The sequence below is a fragment of the Gigantopelta aegis genome, chromosome 15, assembly GCF_016097555.1.
Source record: "Gigantopelta aegis isolate Gae_Host chromosome 15, Gae_host_genome, whole genome shotgun sequence".
NCBI classification, from domain to species: domain Eukaryota; kingdom Metazoa; phylum Mollusca; class Gastropoda; order Neomphalida; family Peltospiridae; genus Gigantopelta; species Gigantopelta aegis.
This window is the reverse complement of record NC_054713.1, coordinates 13,874,647-13,898,494: the sequence shown is the minus strand read 5'-3', so window position 1 is coordinate 13,898,494 and position 23,848 is coordinate 13,874,647. Positions and strand designations below refer to the sequence as shown.

At 36.8% G+C, this 23,848-nt stretch overlaps 1 protein-coding gene across 1 annotated transcript in view; it reads left to right on the top strand.

Annotated features, from left to right (window-relative positions):
- The first annotated feature begins 1,901 nt into the window (after window positions 1-1,901).
- The window catches only part of LOC121389961 (ventricular zone-expressed PH domain-containing protein homolog 1-like), a 45,505-nt gene continuing 23,558 nt past the window's right edge, over window positions 1,902-23,848 (top strand). Inside the window, exons 1-7 of the mRNA XM_041521639.1 lie at window positions 1,902-2,005; window positions 3,458-3,674; window positions 5,554-5,698; window positions 7,743-7,917; window positions 8,525-8,688; window positions 11,403-11,612; window positions 14,334-14,548. Coding sequence (XP_041377573.1) covers window positions 3,466-3,674; window positions 5,554-5,698; window positions 7,743-7,917; window positions 8,525-8,688; window positions 11,403-11,612; window positions 14,334-14,548 — 1,118 coding nt within the window. The 5' untranslated portion in view covers window positions 1,902-2,005; window positions 3,458-3,465. The remainder of the gene's footprint in view (window positions 2,006-3,457; window positions 3,675-5,553; window positions 5,699-7,742; window positions 7,918-8,524; window positions 8,689-11,402; window positions 11,613-14,333; window positions 14,549-23,848) is intronic.

The window sequence follows — 23,848 nt, the reverse complement described above, 5'->3', positions numbered from 1 at the left end:
TCAAATTGAGATTTACGGGCGCTACTATCCTTTAAAACAAATGTATGCGTCAAATACGTGTGGCCGATGCGGGCACGACACAAGACTACTCCATTCTTCCTATACCGCTTGTATGAGGACTGCCACTCTTCCAGGACTGACTTGGCAAAATGAAACTCGTTCGCTCCCATTCATCTTGCCAAGTTGAAAAGACATATTGGTTAATGTAATACTTAAAGGCATACTGTCACGGATTTAAGGACCTTATTTCTCTAAAAATTGATAATAACTAAACATTACATTAATTGTTGGAAACTAAATCTAGCTATTGCATCACCTTAACTGAACCATGATGGAGTGAAATCCATATCAACTCTCTCAGCAAGTTTAGTTTTTTAAATATGGACCATTGCCACAATTCAATTATTTTTTACAAAATATAATTAATAGATGGAATATGGTGGTTATGAAGATGGTTGAATAAAGTACATTTAGGGACAAATCAAATTATTTTTGTTCAGGCAATACTTTGTTATACCATTAAATAGGTCAGTGGTCTGTGACAATATGCCTTTAAAATCACTGTCACGTGGCAAATTCAAAACAGACTTGGCGAAAAAATATGCCTTTTCACTGCCGTTAATGCCAACATGTCTGGGTACCCAACAAAATATAACACATTGGGAAAAGGTAAAAAAGATTCACTTTAAAAAACAAAACAAAAACAAAACAAAAACAAAAATACCTAGATATCTTGTTTTATTTATTGTTTTTATCTTAGGAAAGTTTATTTTCTTAATTTCTCTTTCTCTTCTTTTTCTTGATCATAGGCGTACGGGCTCCCATTCTTGTAGAGGGGAAGGCTGGGGGGGTTTTGGTATTAAACGAAAATACCCGAATCTGGATAACAACATTTATTCATATTAGTATTACTACCAAACAGCTAAATAGTGTTGCAAACGAATCACTACTCATGTTTACATGAATTACAACTAAAGTTGAGGGTAGAATGATGGAAATACATTGTAAAAAGGTCTCAGGTTAGCAATTTTTTTCCCGAATTTGAGGTTTTGCTCTAGTCCGAACGGACATAGAAAGTGTGGTTCCTTCTAAGTATTGACTTAGACCTAATGTGCGTCGTGCACTAGTTTTGTCCCCGACTCGTAAGCTTATGTTCTTGATGTTTTTTATATCGTGGAATCGAATGAATGAATGAATGTTTAACGACACCCCAGCACAAAAATATACATCGGCTATTGGATGTCAAAAAAGGTAAGTACATGTATAATGGAATTATATAATTATGTAAAACCAAGGGCTTCTAGAATTTTTACAAAATCCACTATCCATTGAATCAGTGATTAAAAAAATTATCTAACCACGATTAGAATTTGACTAGCCCTAATTTACTTAATACAATTTGACTAATTTAGTAATAATCAGATATGTTACCTAGAGAGGGAGATATCGATTGAAAACACTAAGATTGGAGGTGGGATTGGGGGCAGCATATTCATATTTACCAAATGCAGCATTTGACAACTTTTTTTCACTAGCCGTCGGGCATGGCAAAAGTAGTTATTTACTAGCCCAACATTGAATATCACTAGCCATGGAAGTGGGACTACCATAATCAAGAAGCCCTGGTTTAAACGATTGTAAAGAGCTGTGGGGGGAAATATAATACAATATAAATATCAAGGTAAGTATATTTTAAAACTTTGTATTCAAATCAAAGTGTTTTAAAAACTTTAAAATTAATTCTGGATAGAATTTAAAAGATTCCAAAAGATTTCTGTTGTCAAATTCGTGGAATCGTCAACGAGAACTTCCCGAAAGGGAGTTCCGAATGACCTCAAAATACGGACATGGACGAAGTATTCCGAATGTGAAAAGACGACCTAGTTATCTCCCCTTGGAATGCATTTCCTCTTGAGTTTCCTGTTTTCTTGTTTATTTTTATTGTGGTTTTTAGAAATTGATTGCTAAGTAAAGGTGTATTCCTTAGATGAAATCGGGTTGTGTGGTTTGTATTACTTTGTTTGACATTTAACTTAAAATTAGCATGGTTTAATATCCTTCTTATTTCATTGGTTTTCAGTGGGATGTTACTTTAATAGTGATCTAAAAAAAAAACTCCACAGACCACTGCTGTGATACTATGTCTATAGTTCACCAACGTAAACATCTACGGTCCGTTTTTTTTAACATTTTGACATTTATAACATTACAATAATACATATCGTGCCGGAGATGTTTATCTTGTCTTGATGAACTATTGAACTAACTGTAGCGTTTTAAATGCACTTTCCTTTTTGCAGTTTTCTTCTGCCATTGACATTGTCACGATTGTGTGAGTAAAACTGAGTTGATTATTTCCAAGTACGGCTCAAGCACGCTGTCCTGGGCACACATCTCAGCTATCTGGGCTGTTTGTCCAGGACAGTGCGGAAGTGGTTAGTGAGATGTGGTTGAGCCGTTAATCTCTGGGAAGTGGGCCCGTGCTTATAAAACTTTTAGAGTCCAGACTCCATCCCTCGACTGGGATCTGAACCCAGTACCTACCAGCCTGTAGACCGATGACCTAACCACAATGCCACCAAGGCCGGTTAATCTCTAATGATGTCACACACTTACAATTTGTATGGCGTTGTCACGACATTAGTGTCTTGACCCTAAAAAAATTTAAGCACCAGGCCTGGTCATTAGTGCCACATTAACTATTTATTATCTTTTTTATTTTTGTATACATGAAAACTAACTACAACCTAACCCCTGCCATGGAGAAGTAAAAACGCCACTGCATGTTACTGCCTTGGACTATATGTTTTTTAAAATTTCAACGGCATGTTTTTTTTCCTATGTACATTTTCTTAATTGCAGAAGTTGCAACCCCAAAATTGTTACATCAATTCCAGCATCAAAACTTGAGGAAGAGTTAATATTTTCCCACACAATCAGTTATGGATTTTTATAAAAGATCATCACATCGATAGAGCTAAACCGATCAATTTTCGATTATATATATATATATATATATATATATTATATTTTGATTGATCACTGGAACATCACTACTGATAAGTATGAAATATTGTGCCCTGCACTCCACAAACAAATTAATTTCTGAAAAATAAGCAGGGCTTCTCGAATTTTTATAAAATCCACTAGCCACAATAAAAAATTCACTAGCCCTACTTTACTTTTAAGTTATTACAGTTTTACTAAATAATAATAATAATCAGATGTCACATAAAGAGATAGATGGAGCTTAAAATCACTAACATTGATGGTTTGGGGTGGGGACAAGATATTCATATTTACAAAACAGACTTAGCTGCAACATTTGACAAAAAAAATTCACTAGCCGTTGGGCATGGCAATAGTAGTTATTTACTAACCTAACATGAATATCACTAGCCATGGGAGTGGGGCTACCATAAACTCGAAGCCCTGATAAGTTGTTTTTGTGTTGCAGATGGCAAAATGCATGAACTGTTTGCTGAAGTGCTCACTCGTAAAGATCTGTCGAAGGCAGGGGACTTGTTCTCTCTCGAAGACGTCGCTATAGAGAAGGATCTATCAGACGTGGTCGAGAAAATCTGCCAGATTGTCGACACTGCAGACTACGAGATAAACGACAATGACCAAAGTGTGGTGGAGATTTGTATCACTAGGTTAACCACCGCTATCAGGTAATTTGATTAAACATTAATGACGGCAGTAGAGATTGGTGGAGATTTGTATCACTAGGTTAACCACCGCTATCAGGTAATTTGATTAAACGTTAATGACGGCACTAGAGGTTGGTGGAGATTTGTATCACTAGGTTAACCACCGCTATCAGGTAATTTGTTTAAACATTAATGACGGCAGTAGAGGTTGGTGGAGATTTGTATCACTAGGTTAACCACCGCTATCAGGTAATTTGATTAAACATTAATGACGGCAGTAGAGGTTGGTGGAGATTTGTATCACTAGGTTAACCACCGGTATCAGGTAATTTGATTAAACATTAATGACGGCAGTAGAGGTTGGAGGAGATTTGTATCACTAGGTTAACCACCGGTATCAGGTAATTTGATTAAACATTAATGACGGCAGTAGAGGTTGGTGGAGATTTATATCACTAGGTTAACCACCGGTATCAGGTAATTTGATTAAACATTAATGATTGCACTAGAGGTTGGTGGAGATTTGTATCACTAGGTTAACCACCGCTATCAGGTAATTTGTTTAAACATTAATGACGGCAGTAGAGGTTGGTGGAGATTTATATCACTAGGTTAACCACCGGTATCAGGTAATTTGATTAAACATTAATGACGGCAGTAGAGGTTGGTGGAGATTTATATCACTAGGTTAACCACCGGTATCAGGTAATTTGATTAAACATTAATGATTGCACTAGAGGTTGGTGGAGATTTGTATCACTAGGTTAACCACCGCTATCAGGTAATTTGATTAGGAAGAAGGAAAATAGAAAGGACTTCTTCTTTTTTATGACACACTCAACATATTGTAATTACGGTTATGTGATGTTGGCCATACGGTTCTGTAGCATGCAGATTGTCACAGAGGAAGCCCACTGCCCGTCCATGGATTACTCTCTTGGATTGGGAGCAAGGGATCTTTTATATGCATCATCCCCCTGGAAGATTTGTATAATTGATTAACCATTCCAATAAAGTAACACAGGATTACATCCATGGCTTAATTCCTTTTTTTTAGTTTATTTTAAAACATAGCTATTTTAAAACATAGCTATTTTAAAACACAGCTATTTTAAAACACAGCTACTTTAAAACACAGCTATTTTAAAACATAGCTACTTTAAAACACAGCTATTTTAAAACATAGCTATTTTAAAACACAGCTACTTTAAAACATAGCTATTTTAAAACACAGCTACACGTATGATAAAAAAAAAAAAAATGAATAATTACTTTCTTTCTTGATGTATCTGTTTCTTTCCATCAGTAAAACCTTTCAGAAAAATTGTAGTTTTATCCAAATTATAAAATAAATTGTAAATAGTCGGTTATATTTTTGACAAAATATCAATTATTACATGTCTTTCGTTACGTTAAAGGGACATTCCTGAGTTTGCTGCCATTTTTAAGATGTTATCGACTAATAGAGACTTTTTAACGATTGTAATTACTTATCAAATATATTTTTCTGCATAAAATATTAGTGGCTGTATATTAAACGTGTTTCTGATCGTTCTAATATTTGTACTAGGTTAAATTTTATTTTATTTCCTACAGTATATTTTTGTGTACGTACGAAATTATTTGAAGTCAAAATCCAGTTAGGGCTTCTTACAAATATTAAGACGACCAGAAACACATTGAATATACAGACACTGATATTCTAAACAAGAAAGTATATTTAATATGTAAGTTTAATCGTAAAAATGTTTTATTAGTCGGAAGCATCTTACAATGCAGCAAACTCAGGAATGTCCCTTTAAAGGTTAAATTTGCCAGTTTGCAATTGGTGAATTTAGTGCCAAAACTGTATGTACATGTAATCCTGTTAATTAAGATTTTTGTTTGTTTGTGTTGCCAGGGAGACGAACAGTGTTGAGAAACATGCATCGGCGCTTGTTGGATTACTGGAGGTTTGTCAGAGACACAATCTTACCCAGTCGAAGAAAGATGAGGATCCACCCCATGTCAAGATCGCCTCCGACATCATGAGTTGTCTTTTCATGGTGCGTCTAGTTCTGTCAGTATCTCCTCCGATATCATGAGTTGTCTTTTCATGGTGCGTCTAGTTCTGTCAGTATCTCCTCTGATATCATGAGTTGTCTTTTCATGGTGCGTCTAGTTCTGTCAGTATCTCCTCCGATATCATGAGTTGTCTTTTCATGGTGCATCTAGTTCTGTCAGTATCATATCATGAGTTGTCTTTTCATGGTGCATCTAGTTCTGTCAGTATCATATCATGAGTTGTCTTTTCATGGTGCGTCTAGTTCTGTCAGTATCTCCTCTGATATCATGAGTTGTCTTTTCATGGTGCGTCTAGTTCTGTCAGTATCTCCTCCGATATCATGAGTTGTCTTTTCATGGTGCATCTAGTTCTGTCAGTATCATATCATGAGTTGTCTTTTCATGGTGCATCTAGTTCTGTCAGTATCATATCATGAGTTGTCTTTTCATGGTGCGTCTAGTTCTATCAGTATCTCCTCCGATATCATGAGTTGTCTTTTCATGGTGCATCTAGTTCTGTCAGTATCTCCTCCGATATCATGAGTTGTCTTTTCATGGTGCGTCAAGTTCTGTCAGTATCTCCTCCGATATCATGAGTTGTCTTTTCATGGTGCGTCAAGTTCTGTCAGTATCTCCTCCGATATCATGAGTTGTCTTTTCATGGTGCGTCTAGTTCTGTCAGTATCTCCTCCGATATCATGAGTTGTCTTTTCATGGTGCGTCTAGTTCTGTCAGTATCTCCTCCGACATCATGAGTTGTCTTTTCATGGTGCGTCTAGTTCTGTCAGCATCTCCTCCGACATCATGAGTTGTCTTTTCATGGTGCGTCTAGTTCTGTCAGTATCTCCTCCGATATCATGAGTTGTCAGGGCAGGACGTAGCCCAGTTGTAAAGCGCTCGCTTGATGCGCGGTCGGTTTAGGGTCAATCCCCGTCGGTGGACCCATTGGGCTATTTCTTGTTCTAGCCTGTGCAACACGACTGGTATATCAAAGGCCGTGGTATGTGCTATCCTGTCTATGGGATGGTGCATATAAAAGATCCCTTGCTACTAATGAAATAATTTAGCGGGTTTCCTTTCTAAGACTATATATCAAAATTACCAAATGTTTGACATCCAATAGCCGATGATTGATAAATCAGTGTGCTCTAATGGTGTTGTTAAACAAAACAAACTTTCATGGGTTGTCTTTTCGTGGTGCTTTTAGTTCTGTCATTATCACCTTCGTCTTTTCATAGTGCGTTTCTTTTTTATGTCAGTATCGCCTCCGATACAATAGGATTGTCTTTTTATAGTGTTACAGAAGGGAAAGTAATGAAGTAGCTATTGTTTCTCCCCCACTCCCCCCTGACCTCATTAATTTTTGTGTTTATATTCAATTAGTTCAAGCCCACTCTCCTGGGTATAGCCCTGCATTTATTAGAAACCGTGGGTATCATATTTCCCAATTCACAAGTTGTGTAGAGCGTTCGTTGGGCAAAATAACCTGTGAACACAACTTATGAACTGGGGTTGGATTTTCCGTCTCGATCTTCAAAATGCATGGGGAAAAATGGGGGAACAAAGACAAATCATTTGTGCAATTATGAGTTGGAGGTGTGTGTGTGTATGTTTGTGACACTGGAGTTACTGCAGATTGCCTATCAATTGCCTGATCAGCAAATGAACGCAGCATTACTGCCACTATTGTAATAAAGTTACAATAAGGGGGAGGTAATGAAGTTGGCTATTTCTGCTAGAGTGAACCACATTTTAATTGCATTTTACAGTATTATAATGCATTTAGTTATTCCTGCTGCAGTAACAGTATAACAAGGGGGAGGTAATGCAGTTAGCCATTTCTGCTGCGGTGAAATTTAACTTTTAATTAATTTAATTAAAGTATTATAACAAGGGGGAGATCATGAAGTTAGCCATTCCCGCTGCCGTGAAGTTTCTTAATGTTTAAGTCTTTCATTTCATAGTACTACAACAATGGGGAGGCAATGCAGTTAGCCATTTTTGCTGCGGTGAAGTTTCTTAACGTTTAATTATTTCATTTCATAGTACTACAACAAGGGGGAGGTAATGAAGTTGGCCATTCCCGCTGCAGTGAAGTTTCTCAACAGTGATAACGCGGACCTCAGCCGCAACGTCTCCAGCTACCTCTCACTTGCCGCCATCGACAACGCAGACTTTCTCGTCATACATATCCCACTACTTGTTACAAGTATACTCAAAGGTGAGTGTCTTCTCCGTTTTACCTGGGGCGTGATATGACTTAGTTATAGTGGGCTGATTTATTGCAACAGTCCCTCTTGGTCAGGGCTAGTTCTTGCAGTCGCCAGATTCGCCAGTTGAGAATTTTAAACACCGCTGGCGAATTTTATTTTAATTTGGTGAAATTGTCTACAATCTCAGAGCTAGCCTTGTTAGTGGACATAGTTGGCCATTTCCTGTTCCAACCATTGTTCCTTGACTGGTGTATAAATGGTTGTGGTATGTGCTGTTGTGTTTGTTGGAAGGCAGGGCTAGCTCTGGGTGACTTCAACATTTCAACAAATGATCTGTTAAACTTCAAAAATGTCAGAAACCCAGTTATTTTCTGATAAAATGTCAATTTTTAAACAACATTATTTCGTCAAATTTTTTTCTTCTTTTTTTTTAAGTTCACAATTGGCAGATTTGGTGACTGCCAAAGCTAGCCCTAGAAAGTGCATACAAAAGACTCTGTGCTTCAAGTTGGTAATATTCTGAATTATAACTAAAAGATATACGCTAGATGTGACAAATTGTCTTTTTTATAAACATTAATGAATCATTCCTTTCCTTTCTTTTCTCATTGCCAGGCAACTACCTGCTGAGCCAGGTGATGCCACAGATCTATGTACAGAACACGGACCCTGTCGACAGCGAGGTTGACAACTTCGTCAGTCTGCTCACCAAGTGTGACGTCACCGAGAGGATCTGCTTCATACAGCTCTTGGGGTGTGTCGCCAAGAGAAAACCAACAGTAAGTAGTCTCTCTCAGTCATTCATTCATTCATTCACGTGTGTCGCCAAGAGAAAACCGACAGTAAGTAGTCTGTCTCATTCATTCATTCATTCATTCATTCATGTGTGTCACCAAGAGAAAACCAACAGTAATTAGTCTCTCTCAGGCATTCGTTCATTCATTCATTCATTCATTCATGTGTGTCGCCAAGAGAAAACCAACAGTAAGTAATCTCTCATTCATTCATTCATTCATTCATGTGTGTCACCAAGAGAAAACCAACAGTAAGTAGTCTCTCTCAGTCATTCGTTCATTCATTCATTCATGTGTGTCACCAAGAGAAAACCAACTAGTCTCTCTCAGTCATTCATTCATTCATTCATTCATGTGTGTCGCCAAGAGAAAACCAACAGTAAGTAGTGTCTTTCATTCATTCATTCATTCAATTATTCAATCATTTATTCATTCATGTGTGTCGCCAACAGTAAGTAGTGTCATTTAGTCATTCTTTCATTCATTCATTCATTCATTCATGTGTGTCACCAAGAAAAAGCCAACAGTAAGTAGTGTCATTTAGTCATTCTTTCATTCTTTCATTCATTCATTCATTCATGTGTGTCGCCAAGAGCAAACCAACAGTAAGTAGTGTCTTTCATTCATTCATTCATTCATTCATGTGTGTCGTCAAGAGAAAACCAACAGTAAGTAGTGTCATTCATTCATGTGTGTCGCCAAGAAAAAACCAACAGTAAGTAGTGTCATTTAGTCATTCATTCATTCATTCATTCATGTGTATTGCCAGGAGAAAACCAACAGTAAGTAGTGTCATTTAGTCATTCATTCATTCATTCATTCATTCATTCATTCATTCATGTGTGTCACCAAGAGAAAGCCAAAAGTAAGTAGTGTCATTTAGTCATCCATTCATTCATTCATTCATTCATGTGTGTCACCAAGAGAAAGCCAACAGTAAGTAGTGTCATTTAGTCATTCTTTCATTCATTCATTCATTCATGTGTGTCACCAAGAGAAAGCCAACAGTAAGTAGTGTCATTTAGTCATTCTTTCATTCATTCATTCATTCATGTGTGTCACCAAGAGAAAGCCAACAGTAAGTAGTGTCATTTAGTCATTCTTTCATTCATTCATTCATTCATTCATTCATGTGTGTCACCAAGAGAAAGCCAACAGTAAGTAGTGTCATTTAGTCATTCTTTCATTCATTCATTCATTCATTCATGTGTGTCACCAAGAGAAAGCCAACAGTAAGTAGTGTCATTTAGTCATTCTTTCATTCATTCATTCATTCATGTGTGTCACCAAGAGAAAGCCAACAGTAAGTAGTGTCATTTAGTCATTCATTCATTCATTCATTCATTCATGTGTGTCACCAAGAGAAAGCCAACAGTAAGTAGTGTCATTTAGTCATTCTTTCATTCATTCATTCATTCATTCATGTGTGTCACCAAGAAAAAGCCAACAGTAAGTAGTGTCATTTAGTCATTCTTTCATTCATTCATTCATTCAATCATTCATGTGTGTCACCAAGAGAAAGCCAAAAGTTAGTCTCATTCATTTATTCAGGGGGTGGAATTTAGCCCAATGGTAAAACTATTTCTTGTTCCAGCCGGTGCTACACACCTGGTGTAACGAAGGCTGTGATGTGTACTATCCTGTCTGTAAGTGTGCTGAATATAAAAGATCCCATGCTTCTAATGGGAAACAGTAGCCCATTGCGTGGTGGCAGAGGGTTTCCTCCATCATTATTTCCTTAGGTGCTTGCAATCGCAGGATCGAACCACCTCTGTGGATCCATTCAACCTATTGGGCTTTTTCTCGTTCCAAACAGTGCACTACAACTGGTCAAAGGTCATGGTATGTGATTTCCTGTCTGTGGGAAAGTGAATATAAAAGATCCCTTGTTGCTAATAAAACAATGTTGCGGGTTTCCTCTGATGACGACACGTCAGAATTACCAAATGTTTGACATCCAATAGCTGATGATTAATTAATCACTGTGCTCTAGTGGTGTTGTTAAACAAAACAAACTTCTTCTTTTTTTGTGGTCCTAAATCTTGTGTCTGATGCCATATAACCGTACTTAAAATGTGTTGAGTATATTGTTAAATAAAACATTTCATTCATTTATTCTTATTTATTTTCGTGCTTGTCAGGGCTTCTAGAATTTTTATCAAATCCACTAGCCATGGAATCAGTGATTTAAAAAATGTACTAGCCATGATTAAAAATTCACTAGCCCTACTTTTCTTAATACAATTTTACTAAATACTAGTAATAATCAGATATGTCACCTAAAGAGGGAGATAGAGCTTAAAAGTACTAACATTGGAGGGGTTGGGGTGGGACAGGATGTTATTTACAAAATAGACAACCAGAACATTTGACCAATTTTTTTCACTAGCCGTCGGGCATTTCAATAGTAGTTATTTACTAGCCCAACATTGAAAATCACTAGCCATGAGAGTGGGGCTACCATAATCTTTAAGCCCTGCTTGTATATCAGTCCTGGATATACATGTATGTCACTTGCCATATAGTTGATCTGTCCAGGACAAAAAAAAATGGGGGCGAGGTAGATTTTAGTTCTTTTCAGTGGTTATATCCTATTAGGTGTTACCTGTAACTGTGTTGCACATGACTCTTTATGGACGTGAATGCTGTTTTTACTGAAATAAGTTGATTTCTTTTCTTTCCCTTTTTTTATATTTTAGATTCTTGAACCTCACATTCCAGTGTTATCTCAGTATTTACAAAGCTCCATGTTTGGACCTCTTGTTCTGTCGATCTTTGTCAACATGGCGACGGCCAATCCAGCAGCGTTTGTTGACCACCTGGACCCAATCAAGAAAACCGTGGAAACACAGCCCATGTTGATGCCATTGGTGGCTCAGATAGTTGGTGCTGTCGGAACAGTCAACAAGGTGCGAATTATTTTAACATCCTTGCTACCTGTTGGTTTTTTATGTGAGTTTCCTACCCTGGTATATACCACCAAATCAAATCCTATAGACAGCATATTGCTTCTAGAGCTATTCCTCAAGTTACTTTAAAATTTATTGAAAACCTGTTATATGTAATATATCACGGTCATGCTGACCGCCTGTCCTTTATATTCACCCTGGTTGGGGACAGGTCTTACTGTAACAGGGTTTCTGTGAGAAAAAAAAATAAAAAATCATATAGACAACAATAGTAACATATATGTGGCTAAAACTCCTACATGCAGTGTTTCAGACAACATAAATATACAGATATAAATACTATCACCCCTCACCCTTAAAGTAAATAAAAAAATTGGGCATTAAGCTGCTCATTTTAGGGATAACAGGTAGCATCTATGACTACCCTAGTTCCGCACAAAATTTGAGTACTTTTTTTACAGGTACCCCATACACAGTGGTACCAGACATAATGGTATTAAATGAAATAAAATTGCATACATGTTTTTTGCAAATATGAAACTAATTTTGTTTGCAACAAAAATTCATACTTTTATCACCAATGATAGGACTTATGGTATTAACTGCTCTATCAAAAGTTTGACCCAGCCGGATGTTATTTAGTTTAGTACTACCTATAATTTACTGACTTAAATTACATATTGAATATGTGTGCATTGTCAGTGCCTACCGGCCTCGGTCGCGTCATGGTTAGGCCATCAGTCTACAGGCTGGTAGGTACTGGGTTCGGATCCCAGTTGAGGCATGGGATTTTTAATCCAGACACCGACTCCAAACCCTGAGTGAGAGCTCCACAAGGCTCAATGGGTAGGTGTAAAACCACTTGCACCAACCAGTGATCCATAACTGGTTCAACAAAGGCCATGGTTTGTGCTATCCTGCCTGTGGGAAGTGCAAATAAAAGATCCCTTGCTGCTAATCGGAAAGAGTAGCCCATGTAATGGCGACAGCGGGTTTCCTCTCAAAATCTGTGTGGTCCTTAACCATATGTCTGACGCCATATAACCGTAAATAAAATGTGTTGAGTGTGTCGTTAAATAAAACATTTCTTTCTTTCTTTCTTGTCAGTGCCCACACATGTGTTTTCCATTGTCCTATCATTTGTAATAGCCCAAACTTTGTTTAACTTGCCTATCTGGGGCAGGACATAGCTCAGTGGTAAAGCGCTCGCCTGATGTGAAGTCAAGTCTTGGATTCATCCCCGTCAGTGGGCCCATTGGGCTATTTCTCGTTCCAGCCAGTGCACCATGACTGGTATATCAAAGGCTGTGTTGTAGTATGTGCTATCCTGTCTGTGGGATGGTGCATATTAAAAATCCCTTGCTGCTGTTGGAAAAATGTGATGGGTTTCCTCTCTAAGACTATATGTTAAAATTACCAAATGTTTGACATCCAATAGCCAGTGATTAATAAATTAATGTGCTTTAGTGGTGGTGTTAAACAAAACAAACTTTTTGATTCCCTAACTTAGACTGTGGGAAGCCATTTAAGATATTACTATAATGATACAATATAAATTAACATGCTACGGGGAGGTAAAAATTACTCTTTTTGAACTAGTCTCGGGGTAGTGATGCAGAGTTCGAGATTATTGGTATCCTGATATCCCAGGAATACCAGAATTTAATTTTGGATACCAGTAAGAACCCAGTATCCTGCCAGGATACCATATAATGTTGTGTTTTTTAATCCTGAGTGTTTATTTTTCATTGAAACAATGGTATTTTCGAGCTTGTACCCAGACCAATTCTACACCATAATAATATCTCTCCCAACTTGTACCCAGTCTAATGCTACACTGGAGCAATAGCGGCATAGCAAAAGACTGTGAACCGCTAAGTGGCTATTGTTTTTGTTGGGATGTTTCCTTCCAGTCTAAGGGTTCCTTAATTAGGCCTAGTAATTCCAAAGTCAATAAAAACATTAAAAAGGCAAGTAGCCATTATAAAATGTTTTCAACCAATACAGCCTTTTTTTATTTTTTATAAAATTAAAATTGGCTTGCTTGCTGTATTTGAATGTCAGGTAACCATATCTAAAAGTGGGATACTAAATTCTCAGGTGGGATACCAGATTTTGAAATGTTAGTATCCAACTGGGATACCCCCAAATTTTTAATCTCTAACATTGGAGATGGGGAGCAAGAGTGACAGTTCCCCTTAAACGGTGAGGTCTGGGGTTTTTTTAAAGCCACATATCCTAGTGTTTGGACAGTGTGAAATATTTTCATATTTTAGAGCTTTTTTTTTACTATTTAGTTTTATCGTTCTTTAATATTATAGTTTTTGAGCTATAGTCGTAGTCATGACATTTTAGTCCCTTTATTGTGTATTATCTAATTTTTTATTTCTTTAAGGGTCAGGATTTAACTCAGTGGGTTGAGTGCTCGCTTCAGGTGCTTGCGTCACAGGATCGAATCACCTCGGTGGATCCATTCAACTGATTGGGCTTTTTCTCGTTCAAACCAATGCACCACAACTGGTCAAAGGCTGTGGTATGTGCTTTCCTGTCTGTGGGAAAGTGCATATAAAAGATCCCTTACTGCATTAGGAAAAATGTAGCGGGTTTCCTCTGATGACTACGAGTCAGAATTACCAAATGTTTGACATCCAATAGCCGATGATTAACTAATCAATGTGTTCTAGTGATGTCGTTAAACAAAACTAACTTTAATTGTTTCAGACTGAAGCTAAGAATTCCATGGACTATCTGGTGTCTCAGCTGAGCTGCAAAGAGCAGACAACTCTGCCGTTGATTCTCAGTGAGATTCGTGCCCTTGGTTTGACGAACAACGTTTTGCTGCTGGAGAGATTCGAGGAGATCATCAAACTGTCGAGTAGCGGGTCGAGTGCCGTGCGCCTCATCATCCAACAGATCAAAGAAGACCTCCACAAATAGTACGTCACTTTTAACATCTTGCATGTCTAACAACAGCTAAACTTATACATGTATGACCTTGTCTGCGAAAAAAAAGTGTACAGGGTGTATACCACCAAATGAAATCCCATAGACGACAACAGGGCTTTAGATTGCACCAAAGCTGAGACCATTGAAAGGGTGGGCCCAGAATAAGCATGCCCAAATTAAACAAGCCCAAATGAAGTATAAATAAGCAAACCTCAAAGCATTTCACCTCAAAATTAATGGAATGTTAAGCTGTGATTAGATTAAAATTACTTGAAATGCATTTATGAATATGTACAACTGTGTACCAGCTGTTAGTAACGTTGTTGCACTAAACAGACCTTGGTGTACCCAGAACAGACAAAAAGCCTGTTATGCTCAAATTAGTGTGATCTGAAGCCATAATTGTTTTTGATAGCCAGTACTCATAAGAGTACAGTGTCCAACTATTTTAACTCAAAGGTATATGTGATGACTGGAATCTCACATGTATATGTAAATTATGATTAGAGTTGCCACCATTTTAAAAAAATTGTTTTGTTTTGTTTAACGACACCACTAGAGCACATTGATTTATTAATCATCGGCTATTGGATGTCAAACATTTGGTTATATTTAGTGTTCGAGAGGAAACCCGCTAAATTTTTCCATTAGTAGCAAGGGAACTTTTATATGCACCATTCCACAGACAGGATCGCATGTCGTGGTACACTGGCTGGAATTAGAAATAGACCAATGGGCTCACCAACGGGGATCGATCCCAAACCGACCTCGCATTAAGCGAGTGCTTTACCACTGGGCTATGTCTCACCCATGTGTTCAAAAGAGTCCATATGTAAAGAGGTTTACAATATATTATATTGAGCAGTTAAAGGGACATTCCTGAGTTTGCTGCATTGTAAGATGTTTCCGACTAATAAAATGTTTCTACAATTAAACTTACATATTAAATATATTTTCTTGTTTAGAATATCGGTGTCTGTATGTTCAATGTGTTTCTGGTCGTCTTAATATTTGTAAGAAGCCCAAACTGGATTTCGTATGTACGAAAAAATCATTTTTTAGGAAATAAAATGAAATTTAACCTAGTACAAATATTAGAATGATTAGGAACATGTTTAATATACAGCCACTAATATTTTATGCAGAAAGATATATTTGACATGTAATTGCAATCGTTAAAAAGTCTCTGTTAGTCGATAACATCTTAAAAATTGCAGCAAACTCAGGAATGTCCCTTTAAAATATAGTGAAACTCCTCTAAATCAGACGCCCATGACACCAAATAAGAAGTCCACTTTTAACACGATTTGAGTGTGCAATTGCACATGATATTTAATCAACGTTTTCTTTGAATGAAATCATTTTACATCTGTTGCCTTTTTTCGCAGACATGGTCACATATACCCATATATCCTGACGTTAAAAAGAAACTACAACAAGAAATATTTATTTAATTTCCTTTATAATTTGAATAATTTAAATAAAATGCTGGTTAAATATGTTTCTGCTTTTATGGAATGAAATTTTGTTCCCAACATACCAAAACACCACTCTCATGAATATATGTTTTAAACATCCAGCATATTGTAGTTTTTCTTCAGTAGTCTTTCGGAGTATTCAGGCATCGAAATAAGCATTGTGTCTGGTAACCCATTTACAGGTTACCTCAAAATATAGTCTGGTAACCTATAGGTTACCACAACAATTTGAAAGTTAGAATTGAATTCCTGTTACTACTACGTGGTCGTTCTAAAATTGTAATGGTGTGCACGAACATCGGTACGAGAAATGAAATCTGGAAGTAAATTTATCTAGTGGGCACTGCTTAAACGCGGATTGCCGAAATTGCTTGCAATTGCACAAGGGCGCACGAACATCGGTGCAATTTCATACAAAAAAAATGAAATGCGGATGTAAATTCATCTAGTGGACGCTGCTTAAACGCGGAGTGACTTGTGCACGAACATCGATGCAATTCCTGATGAGAAAATGAAATGCAGAAGTCCGGAATGCATTGCCTGGTTTACGTTTGGAAATGAAACTACCGTTACGTTGAAATATTTATTCTTACATGTGGTAACCTCCCGGTAACCTGAACGACTGTCCTCAACTTATTTCGATGCCTGAGTATTGGTATAGTTTCATTTGGATGTCTGTATATTTAAAACCAAACTTACAAATACCCTTCCTTCCTACCAACGAAAACAGCTCATTGTATTCAAGCCAATCTAATTAAAATTAGCTCCACTATTACATGTGGATCTAAAGACAGCCAGTTGGAGCTCATGTCCACCAATCAAAACCTTACTTGCAGAATCCTGCCAGTGATTTAAAGCTAACAACACTGCGTAGTCCCCAATGTCCAGGTAACATTTCGTCTGTAAATAATAATTTAAATATTGACCAATCACACTTCGCCTTTTATAACGTTATTTGGGAGCATACAAATTCTAAAAATATCGGGCGAGTCTATGTTAGTGGCCGCAGTACAGCGAATCATACCAATACGTATGGGGTGGGTTATCAGTCTTCAATTTTACATTACAAATTATTTATTTTATAAAATAAAACATGTTTTAAGGCATTCATAATTCACACGAAACATGTCGTATACCCTCAGGATAATTCGGAATGTTTTCAAATTATTTTTAAATCACTGGCAGGATTCTGCAAGTAAGGTTTTGATTGGTGGACATGAGCTCCAACTGGCTGTCTTTAGATCCACATGTAATAGTGGAGCTAATTTTAATTAGATTGTATTCAAGCTACATTAATTGCTATAGATCTCTCATTTTCACTCTGTGTTAACAGAATACGTAGGACTTGAACATAAGAATTTGTTACCAATTGCAATTTTGTATGATTTTTGCCATAGCTAAAATGCTCACCTGTGGCAATTTTCAGCCTACTAGGTACGGCAGTTTTAAACCAGTAACTTTTGTAACAAATAAATACAAAATTAAAAACAAAAAATTATCTCTAATGGCAGTAATTTATATATATATATATATATATATATATATATATATATATATATATATATATATATATCAGGGCTCACCCTGGATCAAAAATATCTGTAGCCACAATATTAGCCAAATGGAATTTTTATTAGCCATATTGAAAATGCTTTAGCCAAATTTGTTTTACGCAGTACTGTATAGAGTATTTATATATGAATAAGAAAATGTATCTTTTTCAGCTAATTGTGTACAAACTGGAATAAATAGGAATAACAAAACCTAAATGGGGGTAGGGGCAGTTAATATATTACTTCGATTTTTTTCAGCGGGAGTGGGGTGCTTCTAAGGCTTATGACATTAAATTAACAAACATACAGAAATATGGGGGTGGGTGGTTGTTTTTTCTTTCTTCCTTTTTTCCCAAATAAAAATATGAGAGCTTTTTTTATATAGAGCTCATTATTTTTTTAAATAGCAATCTTTATGTTAATTTGAATTATTATTTTTTTTTTTTTTTATTTTTTTTAAGTGACCCATCAATTCCCCACCCCAAACAATTTCATAATTTGTGCCATGTTGTTGCTGTTGATTTCAGCGTCGTGTTAAATGCTTGTGATTTCTGCTTGCAAAATACCTCGGCTAAGAATACCGACTTCACAGTATACTCCATTTTTTTTTTTTTTTTAAAACGAAAAAAAAAAAAACGTTTAATAAAATTAAAATGTACGGTCTTTTTAAAATCCAGCTAACTTATTAAATGTCACCTCACAGTCTTACAAATTTATAGCTAAAATTATCTAACAAATATGATTATTGTAAACTACTTTTATTCAGTGTACATTTAACTGCAATTTGTATAAATAGTATTTAAAATACTGAATGTTCATTTCCCGCGATAGCGATCTGCATGCGTGCTCTCGACCATGGGTACGAAATTAACAATGACAAAGGAATAAACAAAAACTGCAGTTAGGTATTCATTGATGCGAACAACTATGTTTTTTTCTACAAATTTACATCAAGATTTTCTTTTGCGTAATCGTATTGTTTAATGTCCGCAACAATATCTCTTGACACGCGGGTGTCGGCTGACTCTGAAGCGTGACGTATATTCGCACCCAGAGCTGTCCTCAGTTCAGCCAAGGAACGTTCTTCCTAACGTTCGCGAACTATTTGATTGGTATTCGTCATGTCCATTTTGGTTTAACATGAAGCGCACAAACCAGCCTAGCGAACGTTTTGTTTTCGCTCGGTCTGGCTGAACTCTGCACTTGATATAGCCTACACGTCTTTCAGCCCTGAACTGGCATGTGTATTACAATTGACACGCTTTGTCGGGCTGTTTTTATTACTTTGGTTCAAAGATTTTACAAAGTAAAAATAACAAGTTACAGATCTTCCAGACATTGCTGTCATACATGTTGAATGCATGCCGTTAAAATTAATAACCGTGATTATTAAAATAAGCAAACATTATAAGGCCTACGCTGATTTTACATGACACCATTTTTTTGTTACCGGTCGCGAGATCGCCATTACGCTAATTGAATATTTGGTATTATTATTATGTTTGAGGTGTCGGATAGATTATGTAACCGTTTGTTCACATCAGAAGACAAAAAATGGCTTAGCCAAAATTTTAGCCACTTGCAAATTTTATTAGCCATTTTTTGTAAAAATTAGCCAATGGCTAATTTGGCTACCGACAGCGCGAGCCCTGTATATATATATATATATATATATATATATATATATATATATATATATATATGGAAAAGAAACTGCCATCGGTAAAACCTGTAATCTTTAGCAGTTTATGTCGTAACTATGGTGATTGCTGTCGGTGCTATTGGTATATATCGAGCCCTGAGCATATGATGACCAAATAAGTGATATGTTGTCAACAGCACGATAAGGAAGGAAATGTTTTATTTAACGATGCACTCAACATATTTTATTTACGGTTATACGGCATCAGATATATGGTTAAGGACCACACAAATATTGAGAGAGAAAACCCGCTGTTGCCACTTCATGGGTTACTCTTTCCGATTAACAGCAAGGGATCTTTTATATGCATCATCCCACAGACAGGTTAGTACATACCACAGCCTTTGTTACACCAGTTATGGAGCACTGGCTGGAAAGAGACATAACCCAATGGGTCCACCGAAGGGGATCGATCCTAGACCGACCATGCATTAAGCGAACGCTTTACCACTGGGCTATATCCCGCCCCTCAACAGCAGGATAAAGCATGGCACGTGACGTAACATGGCTCTTATGTAACTTGGACAATACAAACCTGTGAAAGTGTCCTACTTCTCGGTTTATCACTTATTTAGTGTTCTAAAGCAATGACAGTGACACTTGCATCTGTCATCAAGTTAGTTTATTAGCCAGATTTATTAAAATACTAGCTATGTTTGTATTTTGCATTAGTAAGTAATATATGGGATATAAAAGGGTCGTAAAATGGGGAGTATTATTAAAACTTCAGCTGTATGTTATAAAGCGATGACAATGGGGCTTGTATTGAAAGCAAAAACAAATGTGGATTTAATTTATTAGTCCCCTACCAGTCCAACTGGATGTTACTATATAGATTTCATCTCATTCCTTCTGTCCGACAGTATGTCTGTCTGTCCCACATGTAGTTATCCAGACATTTTTCTCCACAATGAAATTTGGTGTACAGCTTTATCAGGTACCTTTACAGATTAAGTTTGACTTTCATGGTAATTCACCCATGTTTGACAGAGTTATGGCCCTTGAACTTAAGAGATACAAAAATGTGTTGGGCCCCGTAGGGGACATGTATTGCTTTAGCAGTACTCGCAGAATGCTTGTTAAAATTATTGTTGTTTATGTTTTGCATTAGTAAACACTGTTAGAATGGGGAGGCGAGATAGCAGCTTTATTAAAATTGTACTTATGTTTGTGTTTTGCTTAGGTAAACATGTTATAAGATGAATCTGCCACTTGTAATACTGAACCCAAGTCTTAAGTTGACACATAGGTAGCTGTGATGTTTTTTTAGAATGAAGGGTTTTTCCTTATTTATTTTTACATGTTAGAAAGGGTAACGGAATTTTTTGAAGTATGTTTTTTGTTTTGTTTATATTAAACATTGTATATACACTCTGAAAAGGAGCACTTATGACATTGACATCTGATTTTGACTTCCATATAATGATTGTTACGATGGTGTTGTTTACCTTTTAAATACTATATATACTACCAAACAAAGCAACAGTTGATTGTTTATTGTAAAATGTTATTTTGGGTACAACTATTTTCTAAACCACAAGTCAGCATCTAACTTATTCAGTTGAGATATCAAATTAAATATTATTACTGTATATTCTGTGTCATTTTTGACATTTTATTAAAAACATTTTGTACTTAGAACACATTGACTTACTTATTATTATAGATGTTATTCTGTTGTTTGTTTTGACTCCTTTTGTCAATTTTTATTCAGTATTTTTCCGCATGTATTATATACAGTATTTATTAACTAACGATTATTTTATAAATATGTACAGTGTTCGAGATTAACGGTATCCCGAATCCACGATATCCTGGGGATACCAGAATTTAATTTTGGATACCAGACTTCAAAAACCCAGTATCCCACCGGGATACCATATAATTTTGTTTTTTGGGGGGGGGGTTTATTTCCTGCATTTTTATTTTTCGCTAAACAATGAAAGTCGTCATTTCCTGGTGAAGTTAAGTAACAGTATTTTCGAGCTCGTACCCAGTCTAATGCTATGCCATAACAATATCTCCACCAACTCATACCCAGTCTAACACTACACTGGAGCAATAGCGGTGTAGCAATAGACTGGGAACCGCTAAGTCGCTGTTTTTTTTTTGGATGTTTCCTCCCTTCAAATTTTATTTGAGATATTGATTCCACATCATCAGAAAATTGATACAGGTAGGTTTATCATTAATAATGTTAGAATCACTTATAAATTACTGCTAAATATTAATTTTTGTTAGTATTATTCAAAAATAGATTCCGTTTCATTGCAAATTTCAAGAATTCTGCGACTGCGGCGTTGTAATAGACTGGGAACGAGAATAGTGTCGTCCAAGCTTGTTATGATGTTATTTATGAATTTCATTTAAGTGGAATACTAAATTCTCAGGTTGGATACAAAATTTTGAAATGTTAGTATCCAACTGGGATACTGCCCCCAATTTTTAATCTCGAACACTGAATGTACATGTGTTATACATGAGTTCCATCGTGCCATAGTCTGGAATTTACATGTATTTATATACGCATGTCAGCGAAGGTGTTCATTTAGTCATTGTTTTTATTTATTAAAGGCACTGTCCCCAGTTTATAGCCATTGTAATATGTTTCTGATTAACAGAGTCATTTTGGCAACTATTATTGAATATTAAATACATTTTCTTGTTTAGAATACCAGTGTACACAAGTACATGTATGTGTATCCAGTGTGTTTGTGCTAATCAGGGGTCAAATAAAAAAAATGGGGGGGCACAGCAAGTGTTGCCTTTGGTTTAATAATAAAAATTAGGGTACCAATGCAAGTCAGAGGGGCATGAAGGTAACTTATTTTCTATCAAGTTTTTCACACAAAAATTACTTCACCATATAGCCTTATTGGACTCTTGCCTATGCAGTTTGTTTGCAATTTGTGCAATATTTTCAATTGTTAAAAAATAAAATGTAATCCGATTGTCGGAGGGTGGGTATGTGCATGTGGTCGAGTCATGCTCTAGTGGTGGATCGGGGGGGGGGGGGGGGGGGGGGTTATGGGGGGGTCCAGGGCATCCAGACCCCCCCCCCTTTTTGAAAACCACCTATAACCTTTAAGGGGAAACGTGATTATATTAACTGTTCTAAATGCTTAAAGAATTTTAAAATATCACATTTGGACCCCCCCCTCTTTCAGATTTGGACACCCCCCCCCCCCCTTTTCAGAAATTCTGCATCCGTGCCTGTGCTCCCCAGGGAAATGTATTGAAAAAAACAAATTGCTTTGAGCAGGGAAGGGGGGGTTCAACTTCCCGGACTCCCCCCTCCCCCCAACACACACATACACACACGCATGTAGGCCTGATGATAATATGATTGAAAGTTCATGTAAATAGGAATAATCATAGGTTTATTAACATGAATTGGGCATCTAATTCTATATATGGTCGTGTATGTTGATGTGTGTGTTGTTATTGCGCATTTGTACTCACTGGACAGTAGCTTGAATGTCTTCTGGTCCTAGCCCGCAGTCACGGCCAACACACGCTCTGCAATTCCACAGCTAATAACTATGTAAATTTAGTCAAGCACTCAAACAAGCCCTAAGTGAACTATTTGATTAGTTGTTGACATGGCCATTTGGTTTAATGTAAAGTGCATACACCAGTCTAGTAGATGTTTTTCTGCTCAGTCTGGCTGAACGCAGCCTAAAAATGTTTGACGGCTTCGCACATTTGGCTGCTGCATAACTGAATTTTGGCATGTGCATGCATGTGAGATTCGGTAGTTGCAGTATATCAGAAGTATAATTTAATTGTAATTTTGGTATAATCTGACGTTAAATTTTCATTTGGGGTAATTGCACTTTCATCTGAGTTGGGATTAATTTCATTAAGGGTTTGGGTAATATGTTGGATTATTTCAATCAAGTTAATACAAGAAGACTATAAAGGCAGTACATAATAAACATAAAGCATATACTGACTTGCCCCATGTTCACCCAGCGAACGTTTCACTAACGTTCACGAACTATTTGATTGGTTCCCAACGTGGTCATTTGGTTTACCATGAAGCACATAACATCTAGCAGATGTTGGGGTTGTTTTTGCTCATTCTGGTTGAACTCAGCCCTGGCCTTATTCCACATGTTCACACATACTGCCACATCCATGATGCAGTATCTTGCAATGTAGCCTCCTTTGTTGTTGGTGATGGAAGTTGTAACGCAAATACATTTTAAAAGAAAACTTCCAAGAAATATGGCTGTTTCTACCTGTACACTTTTTATTTGATATCAGTAAAACAATGCTATGGGACAAGGAAGGAAGGAAAGAAATGTTTTACTTAACGACACGCTCAACACATTTTATTTACGGTTGTATGGCATCAGACATATGGTTAAGGACCACACCTATATTGAGAGAGGAAATCCGCTGTTGCCTCATCATGGGCTACTCTTTTCAATTAGCAGCAAGGGATCTTTTATATGCACCATCCCACAGACAGGATAACTCTTACGACGGCCTTTGATTTACCAGTCGTGATGCAATGGCTGGAGCGAGAAATAGCCCAATGGGCCCTCTGAC